Below are 23,231 nucleotides of genomic sequence, written 5' to 3' on the forward strand. Positions count from 1 at the left end.
TTTTGCCAAGCCCAGCACCTGCTGCTTATTGTGGACAAGTGAACAGGAGACGCCAGCTAGGCACAAACACTGCCATTCACGCACGCAGGTGTGTATTGTAGTGGTGTCTTTATGCAGGAGCATCATGGAGGAGTTTACTCTGTTACAGCCCATGGACAGCAGGGAGTGGACGTGCGGTCAATCAGTGGCAATGCAAATAATGATTTCAGTGTCATAGCTAGTTAATTATGTCATGCAGGTAGTTATAGAATACCATCCATCTGACAAAACATTTCACTTAGTTTAGTTAGTTAAATAAGACCAATAGGAAAGAGGACATACACACATTAAAATAGCAGAAAGAGATCAGAATGAAAGTATATTTTCATTTGAGTTGTAAAAGTAAATGGCTGTCTGTGTGTCTGTCTCACAGGTCCTCACTGCCAGCCTGTACAACCCATATGAGGAGAAGCCAACCTTCAGTCTGTCACCTGTCCTGGGGAGTAGGGGAGGCAGTGGTTTTAGTCCGGGAGTTTCCTCTCTGCTCTTCTCCTTTCCAGCTTTCCCTCTCTTCTTCTCCTCCAAGTGGCACACATTTTCTCTAAATGGGCTAACGGATCTGAAAGGAAGGAAGGATAAATCTTTTTCTGTCTTCAGTTTTTTTTTCCTTCTGGACTTTTGGTGTCCTCTCTCCAATTGTCTTGATCCCAATTTACAAAGTTCTCATTTTCATTTTCAACCAAGCCAAGTTTAGTTTTTTACCTAATTGCCAAGGAAAGTAAGAGTTTTTTGCCCTGTCATTTCTCTCCCAAGAAATTTATCTGGGCTTTTTTTGGTTTTTATTCAAACTAGTTTTGTTGCCAAAGGAGTAGAAAAGTTACAGTCTTTACCCATAAATCATAATTCAGTTCCCCCCCCCCAAGTTTTGCTCCTTTCTTTTTTTTTAAACAATCAAAGACAGTTTCATTTTGAGTCCCTTGAAGACCTGTCCCAATTTTTAAAGCACAGTACTTTTCTGATCTTTCATTCTTTAATAACAAACCTTTGTGAGTCTGAAAATGAACCGACCGGCTCCCGTGGAGATCTCCTATGACTGTCTGAGATTTCTCATCACGCACAACCCCACTAATGCACAAATGGGAAGGTTTATAGAGGTACTGTGTTTTTTTTAATCACTATTTTTTTTAAATTTAATTTATATTCTGACATAATACATGAAGTGAAAATGACATGACGCCTAAAAATCTCTGTGTGTTGATAGGATCTGAAGGCGTTTGGAGTTAACACCCTGGTGAGAGTGTGTGCTGCCACATATGACAAGACACCTGTGGAGCAAGAAGGAATTCATGTTCTGGTGAGAATTAAGAGCAGTTTTATCCTTCACTTACATTTCACCTTACCGTATAATAACGTCTGTTTGAGGCAATTTGCATTTCAAATAAATACTTGCAGCAGCAAGCACAGCAGGTTAGGATTTTTCTTTTTTCACCATGCCTTTGCCGCACTCACTCAGTCTAAATGTCAAGCACAAAACCGCGATGACGGAGTTCCAATGACTACTCCCCTTTCCTTCCAGGATTGGCCATTTGACGATGGTTCGGCCCCCCCGGACCAGGTGGTCGATGACTGGCTGACCCTGCTGCAGACAAAGTTTAGAGATGAACCTGGCTGCTGCGTGGCTGTGCACTGTGTTGCTGGATTAGGACGGTTAGTATGCAGTATGCAGTATTAATGAAATACTGATAAGTGCATCTGAACGGCCGACTCAAATCAGTTTTTGCTTAGATATGTAAGGTCAGTTGCTGATTTGCACACGGTCTGTTGTTTAAACTAGAGCCCAAATCATTAGTGATCAATCACTGATATAAAGTTAAATACTATAGCGTTAAAAACAATCTGTACAATATATTGTCCGTTATTCAAAAGACACAACATTAACTCACTCATTTACTCTCTGCTATTTCCATTCTTTTTGCCCTGGTCTAATAATACCTGTAATATTACCAGTTTTAGCCAGCTGTTATGACAGTCAGACATTAGCTAATGGGGTTTGCATTAGTTCTGAAAAGCCACTGTGTTTCAGCTCTGTACTTATAAATCACTGCTCTAATGTCTTTGGTGAAAATGAGAATGAACGAATGTAATGCTTAATGTGAATGCCTCAGCTGTCTTCCACTGGAAAGCCACTACATTAGTTAGCTTTGTGGCTAACTAATCTTGTAAAAGATTAACTGCAAAGTGCTTGATAGCAGCTGCCGGTGCTGCACTGATGAGGGAGGGAATGATGGAGCTGTTGTTCATTTACTTGCTAGAACTGTCTACTGTGAGGTTGTCAACAGGCTGTAGCCTATAGCAGCAGGACTGCTGTCAGGCTGATACAAGCAGGTAATACAACAAAAACACTGATAATGAAATAGCTGGAGCACCAGGCTTTGGCCTTTCTGCTACTTAAGTTATTGGCTGTTATAAACGCTGAAAGCAATTTATCAGTTATTAGCTCAATTCAGCCAAAATCAGCCTGCCAATGTATCACTTTGGCTCTGGTATAAACTTGGCTTGCATCGCCAGTTGTGGTAATGTTGCACAGTGTTAAGCTCTGTGCGCTGTGGCCCTTTGATCCATAGCAACACGGGTCCAGAGTGAAATCAGGATTTAACCTGATAAAGAGTAAAGCTAGAGCCAAAGGATAGGGCTCAGACTGAGTGGATGCACCGGTTTAAGGGTTGTGGGGTTGTGCAGGGCAACGGAGCTGCTGCACTGTCGTTCCTGTGTTCCCAGACAGATGGTTGTAAGTTTTTATATCCGTCTTGTGTGTCTGTGCTCAGAGCTCCTGTGTTGGTGGCCCTGGCTCTCATTGAGTGTGGGATGGAATATGAAGATGCAGTGCATTTCATAAGACTGTGAGTACCAGGCTGCCGTTTTACTCGATTGTCCAAACAACTGCTGTCTTTTCATGTAGCATATTCAGCACCATCCCCATACTTGCTCACACACCTGTCACTGTTCATAAAGCTCTCTTTTCTTTTATCTCTCTTAACCTGTCAGGAAGCGCCGTGGAGCATTCAACTCCAAGCAGCTGCTTTACCTTGAAAGCTACAAACCTAAACTGTGTCTGCGCTCCAAAGATGGCAACGGTCAAAGCTGCTGTGTACAGTAGGAATCTGCAACACCACACACGCTCACTGCAACTTAATAGGAGACTTAAATCTTTTGATGTTAAATGAAAAGTTGACGTGTTTGGGTATTTATTTATTTATTTATTTATTTATGAACCTTTTGATAACATGAACCTGTAAAATCTATTCAAAGTGCTTTGTGGAATTCTAAAAGTACAAAAAAAACCCTCTCTGGAAAGTTCTGCAAAAAGTCTTAAAGGTTTAGTCGAGCCAAACCTCAGATTTTTCATCCAAAATGGACCTAAAAAAGTGGAGGTGCTGAAGGTTTTTATTTCTGTTCCTTTGTCTGTAACCTCATCTCAATATGTAGCAAAACCACCACATATCTCTAGCACAGTAAAGGGAATCCCCAACAGTCTATCAGCAGCACCGTGGCTGCGCCTTCATAGTGAATTAAGTGAGTGACCTGTGTTTTTAATCTTTAATCAAACTTGAATTCACAGTGACAGTTAAATATTTGTTCTGTTTGACTGTTGGGGATTCCCTTTACTGTGCTAAGCATATGTGGTGGTTTTGCTACATATTGAGATGAGGTTACAGACAAAGGAACAGAAATAAAAACCTTCAGCACCTCCACTTTTTTAGGTCCATTTTGGATGAAAAATCTGAGGTTTGGCTCGACTAAACCTTTAAGACTTTTTGCAGAACTTTCCAGAGAGGGTTTTTTTTGTACTTTTAGAATTCCACAAAGCACTTTGAATAGATTTTACAGGTTCATGTTATCAAAAGGTTCATAAATAAATAAATAAATAAATAAATACCCAAACACGTCAACTTTTCATTTAACATCAAAAGATTTAAGTCTCCTATTAAGTTGCAGTGAGCGTGTGTGGTGTTGCAGATTCCTACTGTACACAGCAGCTTTGACCGTTGCCATCTTTGGAGCGCAGACACAGTTTAGGTTTGTAGCTTTCAAGGTAAAGCAGCTGCTTGGAGTTGAATGCTCCACGGCGCTTCCTGACAGGTTAAGAGAGATAAAAAAAAGAGAGTTTTATGAACAGTGACAGGTGTGTGAGCAAGTATGGGGATGGTGCTGAATATGCTACATGAAAAGACAGCAGTTGTTTGGACAATCGAGTAAAACGGCCGCCTGGTACTCACAGTCTTATGAAATGCACTGCATCTTCATATTCCATCCCACACTCAATGAGAGCCAGGGCCACCAACACAGGAGCTCTGAGCACAGACACACAAGACGGATATAAAACTTACAACCATCTGTCTGGGAACACAGGAACGACAGTGCAGCAGCTCCGTTGCCCTGCACAACCCCACAACCCTTAAACCGGTGCATCCACTCAGTCTGAGCCCTATCCTTTGGCTCTAGCTTTACTCTTTATCAGGTTAAATCCTGATTTCACTCTGGACCCGTGTTGCTATGGATCAAAGGGCCACAGCGCACAGAGCTTAACACTGTGCAACATTACCACAACTGGCGATGCAAGCCAAGTTTATACCAGAGCCAAAGTGATACATTGGCAGGCTGATTTTGGCTGAATTGAGCTAATAACTGATAAATTGCTTTCAGCGTTTATAACAGCCAATAACTTAAGTAGCAGAAAGGCCAAAGCCTGGTGCTCAAGCTATTTCATTATCAGTGTTTTTGTTGTATTACCTGCTTGTATCAGCCTGACAGCAGTCCTGCTGCTATAGGCTACAGCCTGTTGACAACCTCACAGTAGACAGTTCTAGCAAGTAAATGAACAACAGCTCCATCATTCCCTCCCTCATCAGTGCAGCACCGGCAGCTGCTATCAAGCACTTTGCAGTTAATCTTTTACAAGATTAGTTAGCCACAAAGCTAACTAATGTAGTGGCTTTCCAGTGGAAGACAGCTGAGGCATTCACATTAAGCATTACATTCGTTCATTCTCATTTTCACCAAAGACATTAGAGCAGTGATTTATAAGTACAGAGCTGAAACACAGTGGCTTTTCAGAACTAATGCAAACCCCATTAGCTAATGTCTGACTGTCATAACAGCTGGCTAAAACTGGTAATATTACAGGTATTATTAGACCAGGGCAAAAAGAATGGAAATAGCAGAGAGTAAATGAGTGAGTTAATGTTGTGTCTTTTGAATAACGGACAATATATTGTACAGATTGTTTTTAACGCTATAGTATTTAACTTTATATCAGTGATTGATCACTAATGATTTGGGCTCTAGTTTAAACAACAGACCGTGTGCAAATCAGCAACTGACCTTACATATCTAAAGCAAAAACTGATTTGAGTCGGCCGTTCAGATGCACTTATCAGTATTTCATTAATACTGCATACTGCATACTAACCGTCCTAATCCAGCAACACAGTGCACAGCCACGCAGCAGCCAGGTTCATCTCTAAACTTTGTCTGCAGCAGGGTCAGCCAGTCATCGACCACCTGGTCCGGGGGGGCCGAACCATCGTCAAATGGCCAATCCTGGAAGGAAAGGGGAGTAGTCATTGGAACTCCGTCATCGCGGTTTTGTGCTTGACATTTAGACTGAGTGAGTGCGGCAAAGGCATGGTGAAAAAAGAAAAATCCTAACCTGCTGTGCTTGCTGCTGCAAGTATTTATTTGAAATGCAAATTGCCTCAAACAGACGTTATTATACGGTAAGGTGAAATGTAAGTGAAGGATAAAACTGCTCTTAATTCTCACCAGAACATGAATTCCTTCTTGCTCCACAGGTGTCTTGTCATATGTGGCAGCACACACTCTCACCAGGGTGTTAACTCCAAACGCCTTCAGATCCTATCAACACACAGAGATTTTTAGGCGTCATGTCATTTTCACTTCATGTATTATGTCAGAATATAAATTAAAATTTAAAAAATTGTGATTAAAAAAAAACACAGTACGGTACCTCTATAAACCTTCCCATTTGTGCATTGGTGGGGTTGTGCGTGATGAGAAATCTCAGACAGTCATAGGAGATCTCCACGGGAGCCGGTCGGTTCATTTTCAGACTCACAAAGGTTTGTTATTAAAGAATGAAAGATCAGAAAAGTACTGTGCTTTAAAAAATTGGGACAGGTCTTCAAGGGACTCAAAATGAAACTGTCTTTGATTGTTTAAAAAAAAAAGAAAGGAGCAAAACTTGGGGGGAAAAAACTGAATTATGATTTATGGGTAAAGACTGTAACTTTTCTACTCCTTTGGCAACAAAACTAGTTTGAATAAAAACCAAAAAAAGCCCAGATAAATTTCTTGGGAGAGAAATGACAGGGCAAAAAACTCTTAACTTTCCTTGGCAATTAGGTAAAAAACTAAACTTGGCTTGGTTGAAAATGAAAATGAGAACTTTGTAAATTGGGATCAAGACAATTGGAGAGAGGACACCAAAAGTCCAGAAGGAAAAAAAAACTGAAGACAGAAAAAGATTTATCCTTCCTTCCTTTCAGATCCGTTAGCCCATTTAGAGAAAATGTGTGCCACTTGGAGGAGAAGAAGAGAGGGAAAGCTGGAAAGGAGAAGAGCAGAGAGGAAACTCCCGGACTAAAACCACTGCCTCCCCTACTCCCCAGGACAGGTGACAGACTGAAGGTTGGCTTCTCCTCATATGGGTTGTACAGGCTGGCAGTGAGGACCTGTGAGACAGACACACAGACAGCCATTTACTTTTACAACTCAAATGAAAATATACTTTCATTCTGATCTCTTTCTGCTATTTTAATGTGTGTATGTCCTCTTTTCCTATTGGTCTTATTTAACTAACTAAACTAAGTGAAATGTTTTGTCAGATGGATGGTATTCTATAACTACCTGCATGACATAATTAACTAGCTATGACACTGAAATCATTATTTGCATTGCCACTGATTGACCGCACGTCCACTCCCTGCTGTCCATGGGCTGTAACAGAGTAAACTCCTCCATGATGCTCCTGCATAAAGACACCACTACAATACACACCTGCGTGCGTGAATGGCAGTGTTTGTGCCTAGCTGGCGTCTCCTGTTCACTTGTCCACAATAAGCAGCAGGTGCTGGGCTTGGCAAAACTCCCCTCCGAGCCTCGCAAACGCCATACATGTGCAGCCTGGGGGGTAGAGAGAGATACAACAGTCATTTATTTCCGAAGAGTGATGCTTATAGCTGCTTAATTCGCCATTTGTATCAACAGGTGAAGCGGTGCTGCAGAAACACTCACTGTGATGAGAGCTGAGGAGATGGTTCATTGAGCGGACACAGGAAGATGTGACGGCTCCGGGATGTAGACACACCATTGATGATGATGCTGCTTTTTCTGGGTCCTGGCTGACAACGGCCCGCTAGCTGGCTGCTAACCTGCTGCGTAGAAGAAATCACGTTAAAGCGCAGCACGGCCACCTGGATTTAAAAAGCTCCCAGTCCCTGTATTACCTGTTCATATGAATATTTATTCACATTAACATCCCTAAACAAATTAGACTACTGGCTATAACGGTTACGCTTATACATTTAGATAATATCCGATGTTATAAAGACTCTGGGGTGACTCACGAAAGTAATGAATCACACAACGAGACATCAACATCAAACATCAAACGAACCGGGTGCTCAGTTAGCTAACGTAAATCCACCGACAGCCAGAGATGTGATTTTGCACCTTGCAGGCAGCTACAAATCGTTGAAAGTACCTCAGTGTTTTTAGGAAGCTCAGCTGCTCGGTTTGTCGCGTGCACGGGCGTTGTTGCATTCGGGATCAATCCGTTAACATTCCGTCTGACCGTTGACGTTCGCCAGGTTGACGTTCTAACGTTAATGTTGCTGACCAGCTTTTAGCTTAACGTTAATGTGTGTACTTACCGTACTGTGAAAGCAAAAACAGCTTATGTCATGTCCACTTAAAGAGGAAAACACCCAGCACGGGGGTTTAAAAAACTAGCCACCTCCCAAGACGAATCAGCAGCATCGCCTTCTGTCCAGTAAAACCAGGTCAACAGCCATGTTCCCAGAATAAACAGCGGGCTAACGTTAACACACGGGCTGAAGCTGAAGCATCCACCGACTCTTCAATAACAGCCGAGTGACAGCGGGCTCAGCAACGACGGCAGCGGTACACACATAATGGTCGTGGCTACCACGTCGATGTCAAACGCGAAGGATTATCGCGGATACTTACCAAACGTAGTGGTTTCACGTAAAATCCAGACGCTTCTAATGACAGAGAGGAGCCTGCAAAGGAGACATGTTGAACAGAAACGTCAAGTTAACCGCAATAAATATGACAACTTCCGGCGGCAAGCTTTTCAAAAATAAAACCGGAAATTACTCTTCAAATGTTTGTTTGTTTTTTCACTTGAAAACACCAAAAAATCAAAGGTGTTGGTGAAAAAAAAGGTCACTGGGTGTTTTTTTGAACCTAACATCCACAAAAAAAAATTGTATGTATGAAATGTGCTTCAGAGCCTTTAAATCTGATTTACAGCATGAATCTTTAAAAAATATAGACAGTAGTAACTAATACAATAGGCTGCACAAACAAGTAGGCCTAGCTATCTTGTTTCAAAGTGATTCTGAAATATGCTTTTATTATTACAACAATGTATTGGCACCTTTATACACTTAAAGTTTATTGTCTCTTGTGTTATGAATTTGCTTTGATTAGTCAGCAATTTGACACTATGCATATTACAAGATTAGGCTACTACTAATTTGTTAATTACCCTTTTCAAACAGACTTTTGCTGCCAAGTGAACTTGAGCAGTGTAACAGTCTGAGTAGCTGACATTTTATTTTGTTGTTTATTGTGTATCTTATGCGCTGATTTTATATGGCTGCTACCTTGGCCAGGTCTCCCTTGAAAAATATATTTTTTCATATAGCCTAGTCAATGGGACCTCCTGGTTAAATAAAGGTAAATAAATAACAACACTTTGCATCAATCCCCACAAACGTCCTGAATCCAAGCAAAACCAAAGAGGGTGTGGCATTTCTCCTTGTCTCTAACTCTTCATTGACATGCATTTCCTAGACCCCTATGAACAACTGAAAGCCTGAGGCTGATCCAACCCCACCCCCAAACCTTTTTCACACACCCTAAAGCAGTCATTTAGCCTAAACATCTGGAGTCCAGCAATCCGCTGCCCACAAAGCTGTCAGGCTTCACAGACCAATCCTTCACACGCACACACAGTCTCACTGGTCTACAAGGATGGATGTCCTGTTTCCTTGCTCACTGAAGCATATGTGTCAGTGTTTACCTATTTATGAGGTGTAGGGTTTCATGGCTTGTAGGGAATGGAGGCTTCACAAACTAACAAGACAGGGCATGTAAAGTTTGTTTGCCTAAGTCTATGTGTGCGTGTGTGTGAGTGTGTGTGATGACGTAGCAGCTGCTGAATCTGGTTTGGCAGGATTTGGGAGGAAAGGGCGAGAGAGCGGAGACACAGAGTGAGAGGAAGAAGCGGAATACTTACTTTACTACGCTCCCCTTCACAACATTTAACTTCACTGTTGTCCATTAATCTTTTCCGTCTGGTGTCGATACATTTGGAAGTGGATTTTGAGCAAGATTTCAACACCGGGTAGGTTTTTCTTCTACTTTGATTATCCTACATTTTACTGTATCACATGGTTAAAGTCAGGGCTGAGGGGTAAACAAAAGGTTGTAAGTAACCAGTGATGTGTTTATATGGTACACAAACTGAGTTTAACTGTGAAGCAAAATGGATACAACTTTTTAGTTATGGCAGCAAAGAGGGAAACCTCTGACTCAATTCCAACATAAAACAAAAACACAAAACAAAAGAAGACAATGGGAGTAACTTCTCCTTTTCCTGTGACTAAGACAGAAACATTTCAAGAGTGGGAGGTTATTGAGTAACTGCTATCATGAAACACTTACATGAAACAAAAGATAGTTTTTATATAAACTATAGATTCAACATACAAAGGCGTGGTGGAGCGTATAATCACACTAAAATTTTCCACATTGCCTCTGATGGTACATGGACTATCTAATTGCTTCCTTCCTTTAACTGATTGTAGCCTAGTTCAGATCTGTGGCGACGGACTAAAACAAGAATACTTAAGTTTAACTTGTATCATTTGAAACACTTTCTCGTTTATGTAGGCCTATGTATAAAAAAAAACACATTAAGAATGTAGAAAATAGCAAGGTCTAATTACATTCAACCGAAACCTCTGTGTGCGGTCATACAAGCCATTACAAGCCTGTACAAGTCTCACTGGTGCTGAAAAGCTATTTTACCCATGAGATATAACCGAAAAACTTGTCTGCGTTGGAGTTTCAAGTGTTAACACTGAAAAAATCCTCAGAGCTGGGCCCCTCATGTGTTTTTTTTAATCTAAATATTTTACTCTCTTCTAAACAGTGAGTAATTCTCCACTGTGCCAGAAACCATGCATGCCTGAGGACTGTGTCATAGAGCCCATATGGATGGAAGTCTTCTTGTTTTTTCAGTGGGAAACCACATAAGTTTCAACTTCTGTTATATAATGTTTTTTTCGAAAAAAGCAGAAATTCCTTCTGTTTTACATTAGAGGCCCCACCCTTGCATTACTTCCATTGCTGGGCTACTAATTGCTGCGTGAATTATTTTTGTCAATTTAAAAGAAAGAAACCTGGTTACAGCTTTATTGCTCGGCATTCTCTGCATATAAACATACTGTAGCTTTCACACTGGATTTAAAGAGCAGTGTATTGTGGTTTAAATTGTGTATTAGATGCACATTTTAAATTATTGTTATTGTGGTTCACAGCAGTTAAGCTGAAAAGCAATCTCCTGTAGGCCTACACTAGAAAAGATCAACATTTCTATACAGTGTAGGCCTAATCCATGTGTTTCTACAGCAACCAAGGGATTTCAATAGAAAACCGTTTAAACCTGTGTTCATTGGATTTTGTTTGCAAGGAAAGATCCATTTGTTTAACACACACACACACACACAACCCAGTATCTAGGCAACACAAACTCTGAAACCGCACACATGCCACAAGGTTCATGATTTAAGTTATATTTATACCAGACTGATGATATTGGATAGTTTCATTCATGTACCTCATTACCCACGCACACATACGCCTGCTGGTGTTTCCACTGTGCTCATTCGCAGGCAGTAGTCAAACAGAGCAACAAAAACAGCAGCAGCTCGACACACAGCAGATGTGTGTGCAGAAATAACAGGGGCCATGATGGAGCATATAGACAAATAAAAACTGATCGATTATAAAAACCCAAGGCTCAGCTTTTAAGAGTCGGTGACTGACCCCATCTCCATTACAATAAACCACCATGGTATAAACAAACATCAGGCCCGCATGTATGAATGATGATCATATCTTCATTTTCAGACAAAGAAGTGCTTGCTCTGGTTTGAAGGAGGAAGCCAGCTCAAGGACTGCAAAAGGAATAGGTCTATGCACTCACTGCTCACTTTATTAGGGACAGCAATGTGCCTGCGTATGAATGCAATTATCCAACCAACCAATCATATGGCAGCAGTGCAATGCATAAAATCATAGAGTTTCAGTATTTCTAGAGCGGCTGACCTCCTGGTATTTTTCACACACAGTCTCTAGATTCCATTCCAAATTTTACTTCTTCAAAAAAAAAAAACACCTCCAATGAGAAACAGTCCTGCAGATAGACACCCTTGATGTGAGAGGTCAGGAGAGAGTGGTCAAACTAGTTGGAGCTGACAGAAAGGCCACAGCAACACAGATAACCACGTTTACAACTGTGGTGAACAAAATAAATTATGTTTTTTTTGCTGAGAAACATTGATAGGTCAGAATTTGGTGTCGATAGGCGATGATGGTGGGGTAATGATGTAGGATGAATGTTTAGTACACTCAGGCTCCTTAATAACAATCAAAGCTGGAATAGTCTTTGTGACTAATTGTTATTGACTATGTTCCCTAACGGCCACAGTCTCTTATCCTATAATGTATATTTCCAGCAGGGTAAATACATCATGTCACAAAGCAATGAGTCTGGTGCCTTTTACAGTAATTCCTCTCAGAGCTGAATCAAGTTCATCTTTGGGAAGTGTAGAACAGGAGATTGACAGTAAACGTCTGCAGCTGGCAAATCTTCCAAAAAAAAAAAAAAAAAAAAAAAATTCTGTCATGTCGACATCAAGTTCAACTGAATGTTTAAATATCTCGAGGAACCTGTTACATGAAGAACCAAGGCTGTTTTGTTGATCCATCCATCCATGAGCTATCCGTGCAGGGTTGTGAGGATGCTGCAGCCAATCCCAGCCCAGCACAGACTCTATCACAAGGATGGCATATAACAACATTATATGCTAACATTCATATTTTAGTGTTGCTGATTAACCTAATGTACATGTTTTAGGACTGTGGGAGGAGGGAGACCATGCAAAGTCCACTCTGAAAGGTTGTAGGCTTTAGAGTTAGAATCCACTGTTCTTGCTGTGAGGTGAAAGTGCTAACCACTGCTTATAAGCCCCAGCTTTAAAGAAATAGTTCCACTTTTTGAGAAATAGCCTACATTCACTTTTTGTTGGCTACCTAGATGAATGATACATACTGTAGGAAGCTACATGCAGCAGTCTGTTAGCTTAGCATAGTTTAGAATAGAATAGAATAAAACTTTATTGATCCCAGAGGGGGTGAATTTGATTATAAAGGCAGGACAAAGGAGGGATGTTTGGGGGAAATTGAAGTGTAAAATGACCGCTTCTTATTTTATTTGTTTGTTTTTTTCTACTAGACAACAAAGAAAGGCTATATACCCCATGTCATATGATTCCTTTGCGTAATTTAAGTGTTTCCTTCCCTTTCCTTCACAGGCTAATTTAAATTCAAAACACCGCCCACCAAAACTCAAAATTGCTAGTTGTATGAAGCCTAGTAGTTGATAAGATCATATTTTCTTAAAATTTCTATGCCAGTAAAAGACAGAGATTTATTTATTCATTAGTTGCTGCAATCTAACAAACACCTCCCTTCTAACCTGAGCATTAAATAATCATGAGGCCTTTGTCAGATAACATTAATAATCCTGAACGACGAGACCAAGCTGACTTTCAGTGTAATTTGCTGTATTTACAGGATACATACAGAATTGTTTTATTAAGTTTGAATACAAGCTCATGCAGGTTGTGTGTCAGATACACCAGAATAGGGTGCAGCTGTGTGTCATAGTTTTGCTTTGGGCAAGTTGTGGCTAATCCTCAGCCATAGCTCATCTCTTGTAATGTGGCAAAACCACAGATGTAATGCAATATGGATGTAGCACCTATGATTCGGCATCGATCTGATCTTGTGATGAGGATGTGTAAACAAGTTTTCTTTCTTCCTCTGTTTCACAGGGTGCGCTCGTTTCTTTGACCCAGGCCAGTGCAGCAACAGCAGGGATGAACTGGTCGGGGCTGGAGAGTCTGTTGAGTGGAGTCAATAAATACTCCACCGCATTCGGGAGGATCTGGCTGTCCATGGTTTTTGTGTTCCGCGTGCTGGTGTTTGTGGTTGCAGCGCAGAGGGTTTGGGGTGACGAGAGCAAAGACTTTGTGTGCAACACCCGGCAGGTAAGATGGAGCGGCACTTTATTTCCAGGTTTCCTGTTTTTGCTTTGTTTATCTGTTTCTGTGTATATGTGTTTGTGTTGTCAAAGCAAAATGAAGTGATGCATACAGAGTACAGACACCTACAATGGCAGGAACTAAAACAGAGGTGCCATTGAGTAGGTGGTTCCTGTGCACAGTGTCATAACCGTGAAAGATGCAGCACTGAAACTTTAGGTTGATATCAAAATAAAGGCTGAGCTCATTAGCCACCCCACAGAGAAAAACACCTTCATATCTAGATGAATATCAGATTATTTGTCATGATATTTAACCTGTAAAAACAACATAATCAGGGCTTCAAACTTCAAATCTGTTACAGAAATCTTGTGTGGACTGAAGGACATGAGTCTAATGAAAGACGCAATTGAGTTGACTCTTTCTTATTTAGTCTTAATCACTTACCTTCAGATTCAGACCATTTGAACAAATAGATTTAACAGCAGAATAAGAAAAGTCTGGCTGAATTGATTTGTTGTATATAAAAATTATTGGGAACACAAAAAAAAAAACATTTTGCTTTTTTGTCATTGATCCTCCATAGTGGCTTAAAGGGATAGTTCACCCAAAATTCAAATTTCACTCATTATCTACTCACCCTCATGTCGACTAAGGGCTGGGAGAATTTTCAGAGTCCTCTGTGCCTTCTCGGAGTTACGGGGGGGGGGGGGTCCGCGCAGCAGTATTTGTCCATATAATGGTTGTGAATGGTGCTCACTTTTCTTCGTCCAAAAAGACACACCAAAAAACATCCAAATACCTCCATAGTGCTCGTCTGTAATGTCCCTCTTGTATTGAAGCCCCGACATGAGAAATTGTTCCACCGGTCAGTGCAAATCACACGAGATTTGCACTGACACAGGAAGAGCAGTGAACTGAGACACTGGGAGCTTCCGCTACAAACAAGCTTAAAATATAGACTTATTTAATTTTTTTCGGAACAATTTCTCATGTCGGGGCTTCAATACAAGAAGGACATTACAGACGAGCAGTATGGAGGTATTTGGTTCTTTTTTGGTGTGTCTTTTTGGACGAAGAAAGGTGAGCTCCGTTCACAACCATTATATGGACAAATACTGCTGCGCGGAGCCCCCCCCGTAACTCCGAGAAGGCACGGAGGACTCTGAAAATTCTCCCAGCCCTTAGTCGACATGATGGTGAGTAGATAATGAGTGAAATTTGAATTTTGGGTGAAATATCCCTTTAAAGTATTGCAGGTACATTATTACTTTTTTCCACTATAGGTATTAAAAAAGGATCATTACACTTCTGACCTGATATCTGATTCTGACTGCATGGTGCTATTGTTTTGTATTTATCATCTCATGGCAGGTCCATTACCTTGTTTGAAATGAAAATATTACCTCTTATTTTGGACTCTGTTCAGTTTTTTTCTCTGACTGCAATAACCTACCACTATGAAATAACTTATTTCATATCATCAGAGTCATTATGAGAAAAAAACATGTAACATGTGTTTCTTTGCTTCCAGCCTGGCTGCACCAATGTCTGCTATGACCACATCTTCCCCATCTCCCACATCCGTCTGTGGGCGCTGCAGCTGATCTTCGTCACCTGCCCGTCGCTGATGGTGATAGCGCATGTTAAATATCGCGAGGGAAAGGACCAGAAATATGTGGAGCTGCATCAGGGCTCTCACCTGTACGCCAATCCAGGAAAGAAGAGAGGGGGACTGTGGTGGACATATCTGCTTAGTTTGATCTTCAAGGCCGGATTCGACACATCATTTCTTTACATCCTCTACAGGATATATCATGGCTACGACCTGCCCAGGTGATGCTTGTATCCTATTTCTTTTTAAATGAAAACATGAGCTTTTGTACCAGCTATAACGTCTCACTCTTTTCTTTTAGGTTGTCTAAGTGTACGCTGGATCCCTGCCCGAACACCGTTGACTGCTTCATCAGCCGTCCAACAGAGAAAAAGATCTTCATGTTGTTCATGGTCATATCCAGCGCACTGTGCATCTTCATGTGTATCTGTGAGATGGTCTATCTCGTAGGTAAACGCATCAGCAAAGTATTACGGGTGCGACACGAGAACCAGAGACTGATATTTGCTGAGCAGCATGAGCTCACCAACATGGCCCCACCGAGGTCCCAGTATCAGAGGACCGATCCAACGCTGGCAGAGAGCCAGATGAGTTTACACAGGAGGGACAAAGTCAGAGAAGGTAGTATAATTACAACATTGTAGTACACAGTGGTCACTGACCTATGAATTGGTTTCTGATGGATGACCACACAACACGAACACTGGTTACCTAATAAAACTATTAAGGTTCTGATCCTGTAGTGATCCTGGGATCCAGCTGAACAAGAAAAGTACATGATTCTCCATCCGAGGGATCGTCTGCACTGGCTGGTTGTATGTTGTAGTACAGAGTTAAAGAAGAGGACTACTAGTAGACTATATTGCATTTCTACTTTGTACCATAGATCTGTTCATCTTATGGTGCACTCTACAAGGAGAGACATTCAGGGGGCTTTTTACTGCAAAGATGGAGTCGGACGTCTGTTTATCTGGACTCTGTCAATTGATTCCTCGTGAAAATCAATATGTCACATATTGTAAATGACAGCACTTGGTGTCATCAATACTGTAAATAGCTTTATTAACAGTCTGACTGAGAACATGTCATCCGAAAAAGGTTTAATTCTCAGCAAATGACTGTGATTATCCCTGGAAAAGACTTCCTTGCACAATACGTTGAGTGGATTACTGATTCTCATATCTTTTTGCTGACCCCTAGCTGATTCTTCTGTGTTTCCTCTTATGGTCGTTCAATTATCAGAATTTCAATTTTATATCATAGCAACAATATTGCCTTTTTTTCATTGCATTTTTTGTTATTTATATGAGTTGATGGATGTGAGGTTGTAGTCTTGCTGTACGGGCAGACAGATAATATTAATAATATGGTCAACTGGAATATAATGATGTGGTCAAACAATTTCTTTTAAGAGCTTATTTTTATTAACTGATATATGAAGATATTTTATTGCCTGTAAAATAAAAATGCTGCTCAAACTCTAGACTGTCTTTTGTTATTTCCCCCCCACCAACATGCATGATTTGTACTTGCATATGATGTTTCTCATGATATGGTAGGTTTGAAAAATCTATTTTCACAGTCGAAGTCAATGAACATGTAAATTGTATTTACTGTAATATTGTAAATATTAAAAAATAGGATGAATTGAGTTTAGTTTAGTTTCATTGTGTGACCACTAGACGGCAGTAATAAACCATCCTATCTCTAAGCTATAAGGATATTTTTTTTGGCAATTTTGCCTAAATCTGTAAGTGGACAAGGTTAAAATAAGAAGCTGAACACATAGCCTATGTGTGAACACATACCAATTGTGAATAAATCCACATTCCTCAAATAAGAAACCAAGGTAAGAAAACGGGTCTCTCTCCACACAGCTGCTTATATGAAACCCAATGGGATCTAAACAATTCATTCTTAACGCCGTCCTATGTCTAGCTCTGTACCTTGTCATGTTTGCAGGTAGGCCTGCTCTGCTCTAATAGCCTAATGACGTACAGACATGTCTGTAACAGAAGAGGCTGTTGCAAAAAAAAAGAAAAAAGAAAGAAATTCACGTGTTCGCGGAATTTGTAGTGTATCATCTGTGCAAGATGAAATCATACTGCTAACAACTAGTCTAATATTAGATCTAAGTTTGATTTTGGCTAATTAATTACGGACATGTACTTACTTGCAAACGGAAAAGATCCGACGAGGATGGGATTCGAACCCACGCGTGCAGAGCACAATGGATTAGCAGTCCATCGCCTTAACCACTCGGCCACCTCGTCACAGATGCGCCGGATGTTCATGACATCATCTGATCTATCTTCAGCAATGTCTGTTGGTTAATATTGGTTTATTAAGTCTGATTACTGACTAAACGTTACATGTACACGGACAGCACATGTTTAGAATAAGCAACAAACTGCCGAGTCACGTTCTGTTCATAGCTCTGTCCACCAGAGGGAGCCAGAGACCAGCACATGAAAATGAGGTATGTTAAGTATTTGACGAGGAATTTCTCATTTGAATCGGTCTAATTCTGCCATCTGATGACTAGGCTACATGTTAAATAAACGTTACCTTGATTAATCTACAATAAGCCAGCCTATTACAAAGATGGTGTGGCTCTATCCCCTGCCTCTGCTTGACGTAAATCAAATCCCCTTACCCTGCTAGAGACATGCCTCCAGCTCTATATCCACAAAATCCATTATTTGGATTTAAAGGTTTATTTGTCATGCACACAAGTGTCACGCTCAGTGGATTTGAATATGGTGTGCTGCTAATGTTTTGCCAAGAGACTGGTGCAAAAAAAGATTGTGTCAGAGGAAATATAGAAAGCCTGATCAATCAAAAATGTAAATGAGTCTATGAATACCAAATTCATAATAGATTTTCCATCAGAATATCAAAGCAGGTCTGCAGTTAATTTATATTTCAGTTGTAGCCAATTATTATGCACAATGACACACAAGTGTGCTCATGCAATGACTGATTGTTTCATTAAATTAGCATTATTACACCTTATTTGTCCTTGTCTGGGGTCACAAGTAATAAATATTTTAAATTCTTGTGCCATTTTCATAATCTAGTGAGAAGGAGACTTGTTTCTGTCAAATAGCCTAAATTATGATTTTTCAGTTATGTGTTTAATCTAATAGTATGCCTCATTTTAACCAATAACTATTTTAGTGTATGAAGTCTGATGTACTAGACCAAACTTAATGACAACTAAAGTCTATAAGAAGACTAACTTCAGTCTTATACCAGTGTGTCTTATGGTGTGAAACACAAGGCAGAACACAGACAGAGGGGATCAAACATTTATTTACCCTTATTAAAAGTTACAATAAAACCATTAACATCTTCAAACGATAGCAAAATAAAGAGAACCAAAAATATTGGCCAAAACATATTTACAGAGACAGTTTGCAGATATAAAGCTCACATTTTGTACACAATCCCAACCCCTGCGTCATAAACTCTGAAATGTGAACACTGCAATACTCAAGAAGCTTGAATGTGGTTTTAGCCAGAAAAAGAATGAAAATGCACGAACAAAGACATAGCTCTTTTTCCACCTCCCCTCCTCGATTTTCACTTTTCTATACATGACAAAATACTTGAAATTTGGGGGTAAAACATAGGAATGTAGAATTCTAAAAATTAATAAGATCATTTGAAAGGTTTGTGTGTCCGTATAACAGTCATTTCGAGTGAAGGAGATGGTCTACCCCGCTCTGCAACGGTGACAATTTTTAGATCCCAAAAAGATGAGAAAGAAAAATAAAATGTTATAGGGCTGCCACGCTGTTAAAAAGGATGCTTCTCCATGAATTGGGAAAATAAGTCAGTATTCCTGATTCGCTCCATGTCCAATCCATTACCTTCGCCACACGCCAGTCCCTGTGTGTACCATGAGGGGGCGACACATGCCGACACTTTCATCATCATGAGAGGGCCCGGTGAGATTCCGTCTGTCGAAGAACTAATAAAAGGCAGTGAACTGGTGGTTGAATCAGCAAACGTGATATATCCTTTGTCTTCTTTTGTAGTTTTGTTTATAACTTTAAGAACGTGGCACGAGTCTCTCATATATATATTTATATACTTTAATCTTGGAAAATCAGTTCAGGTGCCGTGGCGGGGTGCAGTCACTCTGCCTTGGCCTCGCCCTCGGAGGCTGCAGGTGTCGTGTCCTCGGCGGGGGCGGGGGCGGCGGCCTCCTCAGCTGGAGCAGCCTCTGTGGCCGGGGCAGCTTCCTCTGCCGCCTTGGTCTCTCCCTCGGGTGCAGCGGCAGCAGCAGCAGCAGCAGCAGGAGCAGCTTCTGCGGCGGCGGCGGCTTCGCCCTCTTTGGCCTCGGCGGCCGGCGTCTCCTCTTTGGTTTCCTTGGCCGCATGGCCGTTCTCCTCCGGCTTGTCCTCGGTCGTGGGGGAGGTGGCCTCCTCCTTGCCCTCCTCGCTGCCCTTCTTGCTCTTCTTCAGCGAGATGCCCTTGAACTTGAAGGAGTTCTTCAGGGAGAACTTCTTCTTCTTCTTGCCATCCTTGGCTGCCTCTCCATCTGCCTTAGCGGCCTCGCCCTCGGCGGCCGGAGCAGGCTCGATGGCATCTCCGGCGCTGGTCTCGCCCTCCTTGGCCGGTTCGGCTGTTCCATTTCCATCGGCAGCAGCCACTTCCCCGTCGGGCTTGGCTGACACATCGCCGTTGGTCTTCACATGGCCGTTCTCCTGCACAGAAGAAGAGGCACGTTAGTTATGAATTCAAATATTCAAAAACTGGGCCAAAGCAAACTCACTGGCTCTGGAAAAAGGGAATTACTCTAAATATACAGACGGATAAACAGCAGATGAAATTTGTTTCAGCATAGCAAACAAATCATGTGGCAGATTAGCATTAGTCCATTTAAATAGTTAATCCATGTTATACTAGGGGGGAGGAGGGGCTGCTTGCCCTGACAGTGGTTCAGAGGAGGACTCAACAGCTGTTTGCATGGCTCCCAGTGACCACACGGGGGCAGTAGTGCTGCATCTAAACGTCACCGTAGCCTGCGAGCTGGGGGAACAAAGGAATCCCCGTGAAACCTGGTTTCTGCTCTCATCCAGGAGCTGCAGCTCTCCGCTACCACAGCTCCCTGCGTGAGCCCGGTGTGGCCAGAGCCCGGCCAGCTCATCAGTCATGGCACAGACAAAGCCATGGTCGACCTACAGCTCGTATTCACCGCACTCCTCACGATCAGAGGCTACGAGTCGGTCATCGAGTTCATCAACATGTGTGAATGGGGTTCAATTTACTGCCCGCAATTAACACCCACATCAGTAATCAAAGCGACATTTATTGCCACAACCCTCTGTCTAACCCTCACCTAAACGCGCCTGTGTGCAGCAGAGTCGGGGGCAGAAGGGGGTTTGGACTCGGAGTGGCGCCTGTCGCTGCTTTGTTTGCAACTCCGCAAAATGCGCCTCCAGCAGAGCGCATTTGCATCCTTTGCACCCGTTCGCCCAGGCATCTTTTGTTCGACGAGAGCGCGACTATCTGCCCGACTACAGCCAACTCATGAGAGAAAACACGGTCCAAACACACATTTCGACCCAATTCTGCCACCCTGCCTGTAAATGTGCGGTGGGGGGGCTCCTGTGGGAGCAGTAGACAGCATTAACAAAGGCTGGTCTGGGGGCGCGCTGAGCGGGGACGAGCGTGCAGCGACTCGACGGCTGCTCTGCTGGAGGTCTCTCTCCTCCATCCACACCAGCCCTTCTCGTTTCTTTCACTTTTTTTTTATCGCTCCTACAGCCATGTGGGTAGCTACCAGAGCTGTGGATCTGCCCTCAGCTCTGATCATGGAAGAGCAACAGCTAAGCCCCCCCACCCCCCACCCCATCACTGCCCTGAGCCCCGCCGTGGCACCATGCTGCCAGTGGGCGTTGTGAGCCATGTGGCTCCCCGCTGGTGCTCGGCGTGTCAGGCCGCTGTACTCACCTGGCCGTTGGCTTTGGCAGCAGCAGGGTCAGCGGCGGCTTTCCCCTCAGCAGCTACTCCACCCTTGGACAACTGGGCTCCCATTGTTTTTTTTCCTTTAGGTGTTGTGAACAAAAAATAAAATCGAAAAAGAAAAACCTCGAGGAGTTTTAGAGATTTAAAAATCCAGATCTGGGATGGGTAAGATCTTGCCAAAGAAGGTGAAAAATCCGACTGGATCTCCTTCTCCGAGCTGGGTTTGGAAACGAGAAGATCCCCCTTCAGTGAGTGTGGACCCCACGGCGGCTGAGCTCAAATTAAAGGATGTCAGGGATACGACTGTGAGTATTTCAACCGCGCCTCAAAATCGACCAGAGACTCCTCCCACGGGCGTGACAGCCGAGCTTTGTCCAATCTGAGGCCGGGGGATGGGCCTTCTTCACCCCCTGTCACTGCAACAGTCTGCTGTTCAACTCCATCATCAGAAAGACTTTTCCTACTGTTTCACATGTCTGGAAGATCTCGGACATTGTTGACTTTTTATACTTTCATGGACTTTCTGGCTTACTCACCACCTGTTGCAAATGCGTAACAAGTAGGCTAACTGATGTGAGGGGAATATTTCTAATAACAGAGAAGGACATTAGTTTTATATCAATTTGCTTTCAAGTTGTATTGATAAAATCATGGGCAAAGAGTTGGACAGATATCGCCCAAAATTCTATGGTGGACCTAAACACTAGCCTACCAATGAAGTATTTTGAGAATTTGATAGTTTGTCATTCTGTCATATTCAGGATTAAATCTCTCATCTGGTCAACTTGAAGAGTTGTAAAAGTGAAGAAATGAAGACCAAACTATATTCTGCTACACAAATGTCTTTTTATTTGTTGTAGGCTATTGTTTTTCTTTAGACTTTTTTTCTGAACTGTCAACTGCTTGTGAGATTGTGCAGTCTGACATCAGCCAGTTGTATAAGAAAAATTAAAATTAAACAGCCCAAGATGGGAGCCTCATTTTTTGTTTGAAATTTTCAAGATCTGCACATGATCATAGGTGAATATGTTTTTTGTTTTTTTTAATAGCTGTAAAGTCTTTTTTTCTTTTTCTTTTTTACAAACAGGCTGGAGGCCAGTGCTGATCGCTCAGAGCTCATCCTCACCACTGTTACACCCAAGTTTAACAACGCCTGTCAGAGTTTTCAGGGACTTCCTTCCAGCTAAAACAAATCCTCCGATGATCTTCATGGTCCGATTCTTCTGTGGAGAAAAACTGGATCTGAATGAGAGGCCAGGAATTTTAATGGCCCCCGCTGGATTTTGAGTGACAGGCCCAGCTTTCCAAGAGTAAACTCGTTACATAACGCGCAGCCAGCTTCGTACTCAGTGGAGACCTTGCGATGGCACTGGGGCTGCTTTGTCACTGACACAGACAGGGAGACAGTGAATCAGCCTGTCAGCCAGTAATGAGGTCTCTTGGCCAGACGAGCGAATCCCACGATTACAGCGATGACACTGCAATTTTTTTTTTTTTTTTTGGGGGGGGGGGGGGGTCCTCAAGCCGATGGTTTCCTCTTGTGATCTAGCGAGGTCAAAGGTCAGATCTTTTAAGCTGAGTTATGAGAGCTTCCATAGCTGAGCCAGTCGTGGGACGGGGGTCATACGTGCACTTTTATATGCCAGCTGCCTCATTTTCAAGCCGTAACTCTTAATTCTGGCAACCTTAACCAAATTAGCCTTTCTTTCCCATTAGAAGGCCCCTGTTTATCCCGCAGATGAACCCATGTCAACAAAATGCAGCTCTGTCTCCTTGTCATCTTTACAGGACTTCTCCTCATTATGTGGAATTTATGAGTTCCTTTTATTAAAGTAGACTTCTGAGGCGTCCCTTTATGTCCCTCTCTCCCTCTTTTCCTCTCTGTCATTGTTGCTACCGGCCGGATCGCGCACAGAACATCCCCCTCCACACATGTACACACACTCACACAAACATGTCACAGCCGTGGTATGCGAGGCATGCATACGCCACCCAGA

General features: G+C 42.2%; 4 protein-coding genes across 5 annotated transcripts; 2 read left to right on the forward strand and 2 right to left on the reverse strand.

Moving 5' to 3' along the window:
* Positions 1-3,465, forward strand: LOC311005361 (protein tyrosine phosphatase type IVA 2-like). The gene is made up of 6 exons (XM_083997745.1): positions 1-88; positions 413-1,133; positions 1,241-1,333; positions 1,556-1,686; positions 2,805-2,879; positions 3,025-3,465. Exons 2-6 carry the CDS (start codon positions 1,038-1,040, stop codon positions 3,134-3,136), a joined length of 507 nt encoding a protein of 168 aa, XP_083853871.1. The 5' UTR covers positions 1-88; positions 413-1,037; the 3' UTR covers positions 3,137-3,465.
* Positions 3,466-3,520: 55 nt separating this feature from the next.
* LOC311005170 (protein tyrosine phosphatase type IVA 2-like) lies at positions 3,521-6,204 on the reverse strand. Of its 2 annotated transcripts, XM_083997521.1 has the most exons (5): positions 6,008-6,204; positions 5,803-5,895; positions 5,450-5,580; positions 4,257-4,331; positions 3,521-4,112 (listed from the first exon to the last, which is right to left on the reverse strand). In XM_083997521.1, the coding sequence occupies exons 1-5, from the start codon at positions 6,101-6,103 to the stop codon at positions 4,001-4,003; spliced, it is 507 nt and encodes a 168-aa protein (XP_083853647.1). In that variant the 5' UTR covers positions 6,104-6,204; the 3' UTR covers positions 3,521-4,000. The 2 variants fall into 2 exon arrangements, with proteins under 2 accessions (XP_083853647.1, XP_083853646.1); XM_083997520.1 differs by having other exon boundaries at positions 5,450-5,895.
* A 3,286-nt stretch (positions 6,205-9,490) lies between these two features.
* gjb9a (gap junction protein beta 9a) lies at positions 9,491-16,621 on the forward strand. The gene is made up of 4 exons (XM_083997898.1): positions 9,491-9,652; positions 13,431-13,646; positions 15,175-15,476; positions 15,557-16,621. Exons 2-4 carry the CDS (start codon positions 13,476-13,478, stop codon positions 15,897-15,899), a joined length of 816 nt encoding a protein of 271 aa, XP_083854024.1. The 5' UTR covers positions 9,491-9,652; positions 13,431-13,475; the 3' UTR covers positions 15,900-16,621.
* A 1,931-nt stretch (positions 16,622-18,552) lies between these two features.
* Positions 18,553-21,515, reverse strand: marcksl1a (MARCKS-like 1a). Its single transcript, XM_083998753.1, has 2 exons — positions 21,220-21,515; positions 18,553-19,970 (listed from the first exon to the last, which is right to left on the reverse strand). Exons 1-2 carry the CDS (start codon positions 21,301-21,303, stop codon positions 19,398-19,400), a joined length of 657 nt encoding a protein of 218 aa, XP_083854879.1. The 5' UTR covers positions 21,304-21,515; the 3' UTR covers positions 18,553-19,397.
* Positions 21,516-23,231: the final 1,716 nt, after the last annotated feature.

This window comes from Trachurus trachurus (genome assembly GCF_905171665.1).
Source record: "Trachurus trachurus genome assembly, chromosome: 22".
Taxonomy (NCBI): Eukaryota; Metazoa; Chordata; class Actinopteri; order Carangiformes; family Carangidae; genus Trachurus; species Trachurus trachurus.

What these genes read in the sequence shown, in the direction of transcription:
- LOC311005361 (XM_083997745.1), top strand. Translation starts at nt 1,038, where the DNA reads ATGAACCGACCGGCTCCCGTGGAGATCTCCTATGACTGTCTGAGATTT. An exon ending in AAATGGGAAGGTTTATAGAG is followed by an intron (nt 1,134 to 1,240) that starts GTACTGTGTTTT and finishes GTGTGTTGATAG; the next exon opens with GATCTGAAGGCGTTTGGAGT. An exon ending in GCAGTGCATTTCATAAGACT is followed by an intron (nt 2,880 to 3,024) that starts GTGAGTACCAGG and finishes TTAACCTGTCAG; the next exon opens with GAAGCGCCGTGGAGCATTCA.
- LOC311005170 (XM_083997520.1), bottom strand. Translation starts at nt 6,103, where the DNA reads ATGAACCGACCGGCTCCCGTGGAGATCTCCTATGACTGTCTGAGATTT. An exon ending in TGTGTTGCTGGATTAGGACG is followed by an intron (nt 4,332 to 5,449) that starts GTTAGTATGCAG and finishes GTCTGTGCTCAG; the next exon opens with AGCTCCTGTGTTGGTGGCCC. An exon ending in GCAGTGCATTTCATAAGACT is followed by an intron (nt 4,113 to 4,256) that starts GTGAGTACCAGG and finishes TTAACCTGTCAG; the next exon opens with GAAGCGCCGTGGAGCATTCA.
- gjb9a (XM_083997898.1), top strand. Translation starts at nt 13,476, where the DNA reads ATGAACTGGTCGGGGCTGGAGAGTCTGTTGAGTGGAGTCAATAAATAC. An exon ending in TTGTGTGCAACACCCGGCAG is followed by an intron (nt 13,647 to 15,174) that starts GTAAGATGGAGC and finishes CTTTGCTTCCAG; the next exon opens with CCTGGCTGCACCAATGTCTG. An exon ending in CATGGCTACGACCTGCCCAG is followed by an intron (nt 15,477 to 15,556) that starts GTGATGCTTGTA and finishes CTTTTCTTTTAG; the next exon opens with GTTGTCTAAGTGTACGCTGG.
- marcksl1a (XM_083998753.1), bottom strand. Translation starts at nt 21,303, where the DNA reads ATGGGAGCCCAGTTGTCCAAGGGTGGAGTAGCTGCTGAGGGGAAAGCC. An exon ending in CTGCCAAAGCCAACGGCCAG is followed by an intron (nt 19,971 to 21,219) that starts GTGAGTACAGCG and finishes TCTTCTGTGCAG; the next exon opens with GAGAACGGCCATGTGAAGAC.